The sequence below is a fragment of the Colletotrichum chrysophilum genome (assembly GCF_026319265.1).
Source record: "Colletotrichum chrysophilum strain AFK26 chromosome Unknown scaffold_17, whole genome shotgun sequence".
NCBI lineage: Eukaryota > Fungi > Ascomycota > Sordariomycetes > Glomerellales > Glomerellaceae > Colletotrichum > Colletotrichum chrysophilum.
In genome coordinates this window covers 324,034-334,949 of record NW_026517304.1, presented here as the reverse complement: position 1 = coordinate 334,949, position 10,916 = coordinate 324,034, and the positions used below count along the sequence as shown (strand labels likewise).

Sequence of the window (10,916 nt, the reverse complement as noted above, 5' to 3'; positions counted from 1 at the left end):
ATCTCTGAAGCCCCTGTGCCGGTGAGATGGCGTCTACCCCCGACACCTCCTCGTGTGTGTCTGACGCCCCTGCCAGACGTTCAACGTCAAGGTTGTCGCCATTCAGCCTCGTCCTCTCGCGTTTCCGGCCATCGTGAGGCTGGGCATTGGCAGCGCTTGCCTGTGGCTTGCCTCAAGAGGCGCAAGATATCGTATAAACCACATGTATGTCTTGAATGGCTGCCACCACAAAGACTCCCAAAAGGCGGACGGCGAGACTAGGCCTGGGATGAAAGAGCTTGCCGTCATGCCGGGCGGGCTGGCGACACGCTGCCACGCACCAGCTGAACCAAAGTCTCAGGGAGCAGGAGGAGGAGGGGGGCGTGTCTCTTGATCGGCCAGTCCAAGCCTAGACTGGACCGCCCCGATCAACGCATGGGTGGTGCTCTATCAATAACTACGCCATGATGCGACCCTGCCATTCGAACAATGTTCCGTCCCATCCCACCCTCACCATGCTTCGCGTACCCGTGGGATATCATGTATGTCGCGGCCGCCGCACGGCAGCAACGCACAAGTAAAACATGTCCATATGTCAATCGTGCCGCCCGTCCTTCTTATCCTCATGCATGCGGCAGAGAAATCAGACGAGATGCTTCTGCGACACAGACCGGCCGCATCACATCTTTTCGGCCTGCCTGGTCTTGGGCGGGAAAACTGGGTAATATCGCAGTCTGACATGCATATTGGCCACTCGCCAGACAACATAGGGCATGAATGGATGAGCGTCTCTCAAGCTGCTTGGCTGCCCTCTCAGGCACCGGAAAGCCACAGAGATAAGATGCTGAGTTGAGACGTCCCCATTGACCTTGATCTCATTCGCTCGCAGAGTGCCCTAGAAAACTTGATCGTTCTGCACCGTCGAGATTGTTGGGCTGAGGCGCCATCCGCGGACGTGCCAAGGGCCCCTGTTTTCGCCCCAACTGGAATTTTCTCCGTCGCGGCGTCGCCAGCAGGTTCCGGCCCGCCCGGGTTCGCTACGGGTTCGCTATCCCCTGCTTAGGGCCCAATGATGCCCCTTGGCTCGGCGCCAGAGTGGGAATATTTCCTTGGTCAATCCGCATATAACCCTGTCGCGACGTGACGGTCAAATCTCACTGCTGGTGCGCCAATGCGTCTTTGAGATTGACGCAGAGATGAAAGACGGGCTGCTGTCGTCGGCAGGCGCAGGTAGAATCCTCATCGTCTTATCGCGTAGGCGGAATTGCAGGACTCTATTCTGGTGTCGCCGCCGCCGGCACTCGCATGACGGCAATTGGGCGTACGCCCGACGCCGTGATTCGAGAGGTGACAACGTCAGACAAGTAACCGGCGTGAAGCTCGCATATGCGCCGTGGCCAAGAGACGCCGCCGATCCGGGAATATCGGAATAGCTTAAATCGTGAAACGGCAGCTTGCCGTTCAAATAGCCCGAAACGTCCCATTTCCCTTTGTCTCGTTGAGGTCACCGCGCCATTTCTGCACAGTTCATGACAACAACAGATGGGTGATCAGCTCAGCCACCGCGGCCCCGATAACCGCTGAGAACGCACCCTTTTTTTCAGCCATCGCCATGCGCGTTTTGATGGACAAGGCTTGACGGCGATAGGAATGGTGGATCCCACTCGATTGCGTTCTCCCGTTGCTCTACACAAAGAAGCGCAAGTTTTGTCTCGTATCTGGCGCGGCTCCATCTGGCGACCGAGCATGCAGGCGAGCAACTCGCAGCTCTAGGTCCACGGAAATAGCAGCGACGGTGGTTGAGATTCGGCCCGCGCTGACCATCATCGTCAGCACGATTGGGAAAGTCGTGCTCGAACGACAGCAAACGTCCCAACTGCAGCTGCAGGTCTCCGGTGGACCGCCACATGCTTTGCTGGCCTCTGTGTCCGTATTTGACGGTAAGGCACGGTTGCCAATCCGTGGGGGGGTTGATGCGTTTCCGTCAAGATGCGGGCAGACGCAGGCAAACGCGCATGCACCTGCTGTTGACCCTTTTGCATCGATTTCTCCAGGACATCGCCAGTGCGTGCGTCTATTGACATGTCCATATAACTTCTGCGGGTTATCTGGTGAACATGAAGGATTTGCTGCTTCTTTTGGGTGACCGGCGTAGCTGACGCACAGAGGTTTTCCGATCGAATCGGGCCATGCCACCTCGATTCGACTAATATTGGAAGAACCTGATCCTGAACAGAGTTCGACAGGCAAAAGAGAACGGACAGCTGTGTCATTGCCCCTGGGTCGTGCTTGGCGGTGAAAGCCGTGGAAGAACGGGAATTGGAAATGTGATGTCGTGGAGATGGCAATCTGACAGCGCTGGATCCCTGCATGTTTGAATTTTGCGTTCCAGGCGAGAGGAGAGCCCTGCTTTTGCTGGCCCCAGCTGGGTGGCTCGAGCTCCCGTGATGATCTGCACGGAAGCAACCAAGCTGGAGCTGCTGATCCGTTTGGGAGCCATTTTGAGACGTGGGGCACATCCGACTCTGGAGTTCTCTTGCTGCAGCTGCCCGGGACTGCGCGCTTGTTTTCACGGATGAATGCTTTGTTTGCAGAGGAGACTGATGATTGCATTGAGAGCAGAGAAACCACTCAGCCACTCAAGACGAGGTGGCATGGTGGGATGGACCATTGCGATGTCTGACTACATAGTATCGACCACAGCTAGCCACTCGCCAGGAAACCACCTCTTTGATGGTGCTTGCAAGTGGCCGTTTGTGACTGATCCCTCAAAGTCAATGTCTGGAACAGTCTCACCCTGGAGCCCACATGCATTTGCAGACTTGACAGCGGGCCAACTTCAGATGGACATCAGCTCAAAAAAGCGAGGAATGCTGCCAGGAGCTAGTGGCAGATAAACAGCCATTCCAGACAGCTGGAATCGCTCGGCGCTGATCAACAGCAGGATCAAGTGCGGGGAAGCTGACGGGAGTTGCGTTCGAGTGTGCAGTAGATCAACAACCTTGTGTTGCCAGGTTCTCCTCGGTCCCACAGAGATACCATGGATAGCTGGGCAGGGCAGAAATGAAGACCAGAGGCACCGGGCGTGCTGTGCTTCGCGGCCGAACTTAAGCTTAAGACGCGCCCAACAAAGTGACGGCTTTGGGTGGAATGGGAGGGCAAAGCCGGCCGGTTAGGCGCGCCTGCAGGGTCCTCGACGTCTAACTCGATGGTTCCGTGCCTCGAACTCCTGGAGCCTGAAGTCGCACAAAAAGACGAGTAGCGAGCTCATCCCGGCACTCGATACCTGATGCTTAGTCACCCGCATCCCCACTTGGCGGCAAAACCGCAGACGAGCGCCTACCGAAAAGAGGCAATTAGACGAGCAGCCGCAGGTTGACGCAAGCCCCCAAAGACCGGAACTGGCCCGTGCACCGGACACCTGGTATCCACTTTAGTTAGGTACCTTAGTGCGGGTCACATACCGCTGGGCAGGAAACAGCACGAGGAGAGGAGACACTGGCCCGTGGGAGGGCAAGGTTCCAGTCCCGGTGCAGTGTCGGGTTGGGGGCAAAGTGTGGTGCGGGCAGCTGGCACTGGGCGACCGGCGCGAACTGCCAGGGAATCGTGCAGCGTTCGCCTCCTGCCCGCCGACCCTTGCGGCCCACCGCCCATCGCCGCCCACAGTGCCAGCGGACGGCGGACAGCGGGCAGCAGCGCAGCGTACATTCCGTCCCAGCCCAGCAAGCACACACTGCCTAGCATCCCGTCCCAGTCCCAGTCCCTCCCAGTCCAGTCCTCGCCTTTCCTGTCCGACCGACCGGATACAGCCTCAAAGTTCTCTCCATCTCATCATCAACCCCGTCCCACGCAACCCGACAAAAAATTGCGCCGCGTCGCCCCCGACGATTCGCTCCGGATTCTCGCATCGCCGGTCTTCATCTCGGACTCGCGCTGCCTGCCATTGCTGCTCCCGACTCCGTTATCGCAGTCGCGTCAGCACCCATCCTTCGCTCACCCTACGTTGCCTTGCGTCGCTCAAGTCCCGGCGCCCGCCAATCGCGCGACCCGACCGCCCCCTCCCATTTTGATGGCTCTCTGATCACTTCGTCCCTACGTCACCCGGCACTTCACGTTGCCACAAACCATCGACAACCGCATCGACGACGACGACGACTTCCACTGTCTTGAGTCTCGTGCCCGACCGATCTCTCGACTGCTGCGAGCCGCGCCCCATTCCAGGCGCGACCGACCGACGGGAAAGTGGCGCTCACCATCCTTAGCCAGACCGACGCTGAGCTGTCCCTTCAACAACACCTCGACCTCGCCCCCGATATCCTCAGCTACCCCCGTCTCAGCACCGAGGGGGGCACCGAACCATTGATGATGGCACAACCCGTGCCTCATCATGCGACGGACAAGAAACGCGTCAAGGTCTACGAGCTGCGCAACAATGACTGGTTCGACCGAGGCACCGGCTTCTGCACCGCTGCTTTTATGCAGGTACGTCATGTTGCGCGCCTTCTCGATCGTCACGCGTCGTCACGGTTGGGCTGCTTTTTGTCGTCGGATCAGATGCTAACCCGATCGCGTGCCACCAGACGGAAGATGGCCAACCTCGCGACCCCCGGGTCATTGTCGAATCGGAAGACCACCCCGACCGGCTGCTATTAGAGACCAAGATTTGCAAGGAAGACGGCTTCCAAAAACAGCAAGGCAAGCTGCACATTGATGCTTCGTCTGGCGCATATCGACTGACTGAAGAAACAGAGACCCTGATCGTCTGGACGGAACCCAGCAACGGCATCGACATGGCCCTGTCTTTCCAGGAGGCTGAAGGGTGTGCCTTGATTTGGTACGGAGTTGTCTCGCCTCTCAAGCGCGACCTTGTCGCTAATGATTGTCTCTTGTAGGAAATTCGTCAACAGCGTACAGCAGACCTTCCAGGGCGGGCTGGTCGCAGCGGATGACAGCCTCTCCGACGACCTCGCCATGGAGCTGCCAAGCACCATCAGTCTCCCTGCGGCAGAGATTGGAAACCTCCCAGAGATTGAGGCCAGCATGCGCATCATGAGCCAAACGGCCAGCGGGCGAGACGCCTTGGTCAAATGCCTGACGCCTCCGGGTGACTACATTGCCCGCCTGCTCCCTTTGGTCGAGATGGCCGAAGACCTCGAGAGCCTCCCCGACTTGCACCGGCTGTGCAACATTATGAAGAACATCATCCTGCTGAACGACACCGCCATCATCGAAGCGGCGGTATCGGACGCATTCGTCATCGGAGTGGTCGGCGCCCTCGAATACGACCCCGACTTCCCGAGCCACAAGGCGAATCACCGACACTGGCTGGGTAACCAGGGGCGATACAAGGAGGTGGTCCCTATCGAGGACGACAACATTCGCAAGAAGATCCACCAGACATATCGCCTACAGTACCTGAAAGACGTCGTGCTCGCTCGCATCTTGGACGACCCTACGTTCTCCGTCCTGAATTCGTTGATCTTCTTTAACCAGGTCGACATCGTCCAGCACCTGCAGGGCAATTCCGGGTTCCTCAGCGAACTCTTCAGCATCTTCAAGCCGACCCAGCCGGACCAGAAGAAGAAGAAGGACGCCGTGCTCTTCATCCAGCAGTGCTGCGCCATCGCGAAAAACCTTCAGCCGCCGGCGCGCCAGACGCTATTCGCGAACTTCCTCCATCACGGACTCTTACAGGTCATCAACTTTGGCCTGCGTCACAACGACGTGGGCGTCCGCGTGGGTGCAACTGATGTTCTCGTGGCTCTGATCGACCACGATCCCCAGTTGATCCGTCACACAATCTACCGACAAATCACGGAACGCACAGTGCCACTTACCGATTCCCTCATCGATCTCCTTTTGGTGGAGTGCGATCTCGGTGTAAAGTCACAAATTTCAGACGCGGTGAAGGTTCTCCTCGACGTGGTACTGAGCCAACACCCCCCTCCACCAGAGCCTGTCATCGCCCCCAAGGCCAGTGCGGAATTCAACTCTCGGCGACACATTGACGTACAGCAAGATGTATATGTTAACACCTTCTACATCAACTCGGCGCCGCGTCTCTTCAAGCCACTCTTCGACTTGAAGGAGCGCAAGGACATGACCTTCCCGCTTCAGCAGGCCTCCATATTCACGTATTTGATTGAAATTTTGTGCTTCTTCATCAGGCAGCACGGACATCGCGCGAAGCAATTCATTCTCGAGCATGACGTGCTTCGTCGAGTGGCTCAGCTGCTGGCGTGCCCGGAGAAGTATCTGAAACTGGGTAAGCTCAATTGCAAGGACCACAAGGCCTCTGCTAACCACCACTCACAGTTGCCGTTCGCTTTTTCCGCACTTTGGCAAACTTGCAGGACTCCTTCTGGGACAAGCACATTATGGATCACGGGATCTTGCTGCCGCTCCTCGACCTGGTGTCCAAGTCGATGCCTCGTGACAACCTGCTCAGCTCAGCTTGCCTGGAGTTCTTTGTCTACATCAACGCACAGGATAACAAGAAGGACTACTGCAAGTTCTTGGTCCACAACTACCGAGAACGATTGGTCGCGCTCAGCTACGAGGACACCTTCAAGTCCATGGTCGCTAACTTCGACCAAACGCAAGGCTTCACTCTCGACCTCTACAACGAGTCGGAAGAGGACCACACAAAGAGGATGGGCAACCCTCACACAAGGCTGGCGGAACAGCTCCACGTGGACAGCGAGCAAGACGAGTACTTCAACACGTCTGACGACGAAGAGAACCCCGAGGCTCAGGCGTTCGATAAGATGAATGCGACAAATGGGTTTGACGGGTCGACGACTTCATCAAAACCACTGGTGGACTACCCCTCAGATGACGAGGCGGACGAGAACGCGGAAAACACGGACCCCGAGGTCTTGCCAACATCGGGTGAAAAGCAAGAGGAAGCAGATGGCACTTCCGATACGAGCAGCGAGTCGTCGTCGGTGGCGCCACCAGAACGACTGTCGGAAAAGCGGCGTCGTGAAGAGGACGACGACGACGAGCTCGGCAAGATGATGCAGAACAAGCGGAGGAACAGCAGCTCCGCGGGCTCGAACGCTGCCATGACGTCGGGCATCGTCAGGAAGAAGAAGAGCTTCGCAGACCGGACGAATCCGGCAGCGCCAAAGAAAATTGCCATCAGCATATCACCATCCGTAAAAACGGGCGGTACGGCAAGGTCGGACGACGAATCGTAGGCGATCACGCCCGTTAACCAGCTGCATGTTCGGCTATGATTGGTGATGACTGTTTCTATCTTGCTTTTATCCAAGGACGGGCGAGTTCGGTGGCCGAGGCGTTATTATCACAAAGTTCACACGGAACGGGGAAATCGAGAAGAATTGCCGAGAATAGCTAGAGACAGAGAAAGTGAGAGAGAAGACTTTGCCATGCGGACCAGAGGCTAGAAAGTGTGTCCTGGCCAAGGACAAGCAAAGACGCCAGGCAAGAGGGCAAGTTGACATTTTGCAGACTGTGCCGGCGAAGGCCCTCCTGAGGAGGACCAGAATGGAGAAGGCTGAGGGCCCTGTGGGCTGGGATCGTTGGCTACGTGTACCATACTTGTTGAGATGCTTCTCCAAAGGCTCGCGTGCGGCCTGCGGGCTTGTTTATTCTTCCTACGAGGCTTTTCATCGGGCGCGTAGATCCCCCCTTCTCTGAGCAAATACCAATTTGGCTTGAATCAAATGATGGAAGTGTCCGTTATGTGACTCGAACCATAATTCGCTTGTGAGCGGCATCTTGTGAACTGAAATATGCCTTGTAATTGGCACCTTACGGTCTATGTGTCTAGATTTACGCTTTACATTTAAATGTACACATATTTGTACACTACAACATTCATGCATAGTCCCGCCTCATCATCATGTTCCTGCCCAACTGTGGCAGTTCATGCATGCCTCCTGGGTGACGTGCTAGTAATACGCCCCGTCAGCTGAGTGCCGCCTCTCCGGGTGCTCGTCGCCCCAAGCTGGCTCATCGTAATCGCTGTCTGAGCAGGCCTCGGCGCTCTCCCGCTCCCACCTGGCGGCAAGTTCTGCGGCGGCGGCGTCCTGCTGGGCAGCGACACCGGCCAAGAACGTGGCCGCACGCTTGGCCTTGGCCATGCTCAGCGCCTCGGCTGTGCGCTCGCGTCCCGTCGCGGCGTCAATCATCTCCTCCTGCGCGTCGGCCTTGGAGGTGTGGTGCTCCTTGCCAAGGGCATCCCGCGCCGTCTTGACAAAGTCGAGCGTCGCCAGGTCGGATTGGATGAGCTCCTCGGCCTTTTCGGATTGGGAGGCGACGCGGAGGTAGCGGATGGCCCAATTGAGAGACTGGCGGCAGGCGCGCGTGAAGCGGTACTGGCGCTCCGCCAGCTGGGAGATGACCCAGCGCAGCTTGTCGTACTCGTGGCGCGCCGTGTAGGCGTGGAGGAGGTTCTTGAAGTTGGAGAGGCTGTAGCACAGGTCGCCGTGCCCATTGGTGTTGGCGGCGGTGACGCAGATAGTGATGGCCTCGCGGTAGTTGCGTACCGTAAGGCATACCCGCGCGGCGCGGTCAAACACGCTGTCTGCGATGTGGATGCCGTCGCTCTGCAGGCCGAACAAGACGCCCTTGATATCGTGGAACGGCCAGCCGCGGCCGCCTTTATTGCCCTCAGCCTGGTGATACTTTTCGATCTGATCAAGCTTGGCAAAGACCACGGGGATGACGGCATTGCTGATGTCGTGCCCATCCGACTGGGCCTTGGACAGCAGGGTTTTGGCTCTCGGGCAGGCTATGCCGTTGCTGCTGATGCTGGCCTGTACGGCCAGGCGCAGGCATCGGCTCGAGAACCCCATGTTGTTGTGCACCGCGCGGTTGTAGATGGAGTTCACCACACCCCAGTTCTCATGCTGGGCCTCCAGGAGCATGCGCTCGTATGTCTTGCGCTCGTCGGCGGGACTGAAGCGGTGGGCGTTCAACCGGACGCGTTTGGTCACGACGGGCAAGGGGACGCTGGACAGCTGCTTGTACACCTTTTCGACAGCGGCGAACTCCTCCTTGGAGACCCCGCTTCGGGAGAGCTCGAGATATAGCTCCCTCATGTGCTCGTCGCTGTACGTCCAGTCGCGCTTGCAGCTCTTGAAGACGGCGTGCCAAAAGAGCGGGTCGGTCTGGTACCCTGCGCCTCTGCAGAACCTCAGCCACCGGACCATCGCCTTGATATCGTGGCATTTGCCGTGCCTGTCGGCGATGAAGCGGACCAGGTAGCGGTCAGGAGTCACGCCAAGCTCCTGGATGTATGTCTCCAGGAACGTTTCCGTCTCTCCCCAGGTGTGGCTCTTTGAGTAGATTTCGAGGATGCTGACGAAGATGGCATTGAACTTTACCCGCTGCTCCTCGGGAAACGGCTGCAGCGCCTTGAGGGAATTGAAGTCGGCGCGAACTGCATCCCAAAGTCCCTTGCTCGCCTTCTGCTTCGCAAACGCACCACGAAGCTCCATATCCTTCCACGCGTTGGGGTATTCGATGCAAAAACTCTCAAAGTCTCTCTTTGCCAGTGCTAAGTCGTGTGCCGCGAGGCGGATCCGCACAATCGTGTGCCGGATGGCGTACGTATGTTCGATGCCGTAAAAGTCGTTGTCCAGCACATGATTGATGAGTTCCAGCGTGCCCGTGTAGCCGCGTGAGCGCTCCCACTGCTGCCACAGGATGGACTCGACCCATGTGCTTTCAACCAGCCAGCCGTCGCGCTGGCTGAAGCGGCACATGGTATCCAGAACCTCGAGTGCGGCGTAGTTGTGCGACTTGATCACGCAGTCAACCGCGAGGTCGCACATTTCCCTGGTCTGGAAGCTCGGTCTCAGGCTCTGGTACGACGAAACGAACGTGTCGATGGCCAGCGTGTATTCGTTGTGTTTGGCCAGCTGGCAGATGAACCAGGTCGTGTCAGACAGCTGGGCCCTTGCAATGTACTTGACTCTGCCAAAGACTTCCGTAATGAGGGTGCTGCGCTGCAGTTCCAGAGCCCTGGAAATCACATTCTTGCCCATTGCGATGTATTGCTGGCGCACACGGGAGGGGGCCTGGTCGATATCGGCAATGTCGGCCAAGTACAGCCTCCTGATCTGTCTGATATGATCCGTCCGCGCAGTTTCCCCGGTAAATTTTTCCAATATAAGGGCCTCCATGAGCTCCATTGGCCGGTGCGCCAAGTAGTCGCCCAGACTGATCGGTCCATGGTTGACAACGATTCGCAGAATCTCCCCGGCGTCCGTGTAGTGGCCCTCCTGCTGGCATGCGATACACAATAGCGTAGATAACTTGATGAGCCAGTCGGGAGGTTCTCGAGAGTCGGCTACGGAGGCTTGTGCTCGACGCACCAAGTCTACGGCCGCAGTCGGCGCATACTGGTTTGGATCTGACGGCGAATAGCGGGGTCCGTCCACATTCCCCAGGTGAGGGTTATCTCTCAAGAACTCATCGAGCGTGTGGGCAAGCCTTCTCGTTGGCGCAATGGGCTGGACAGGCTGAAATTGCGACTTCCTGGCAGCCGCAGCAGGTCTTTGATGTCGGGGCTCCCCCGATAAGCGGGACACCGGCGCCGTTCCGTCGGATTCTTTCTGCTCCTTCTTTTCTTTCGGGCGCGTTGGCCGTCGGGGGTCGGGCCCAAGCCCCTGTGAAGCTTCGTACAGCTCGGCGGAAGACCGGCTCTTGGACCTTCTTGACCAGCCCGAGAAGTCTGGGTCGGTTCGGACTTCCTCCTGCAATGCCTCGATCGTGGCTCGCCCATTGGTGCTATACCGTTTCAAGGACTTCAACTTCCGCCCATTCTCGACGGCGGACCGAGCAATCTTTATGCGTTGGCGCCGCTCCTCTGCTACCAAGACGAGCGAGCATGACGTCCCAAAGAGAAGGCCTCGCAGCGCATGGAGAGCGGCCTTGGAGGGGACTGGTGGGGGTGCAGACAT

General features: G+C 57.8%; 2 protein-coding genes across 2 annotated transcripts; one reads left to right on the top strand and one right to left on the bottom strand.

Annotated features, from left to right (window-relative positions):
- Positions 1-4,344: 4,344 nt before the first annotated feature.
- Positions 4,345-7,181, top strand: COL26b_003191 (uncharacterized protein; the record flags this gene model as incomplete). The annotated part of the gene is made up of 4 exons (XM_053176092.1): positions 4,345-4,461; positions 4,560-4,798; positions 4,872-6,244; positions 6,295-7,181. 4 exons carry the CDS (start codon positions 4,345-4,347, stop codon positions 7,179-7,181), a joined length of 2,616 nt encoding a protein of 871 aa, XP_053039992.1.
- A 717-nt stretch (positions 7,182-7,898) lies between these two features.
- Positions 7,899-10,916, bottom strand: COL26b_003190 (uncharacterized protein; the record flags this gene model as incomplete). The annotated part of the gene is made up of 1 exon (XM_053176091.1): positions 7,899-10,916. The coding sequence occupies one exon, from the start codon at positions 10,914-10,916 to the stop codon at positions 7,899-7,901; it is 3,018 nt and encodes a 1,005-aa protein (XP_053039991.1).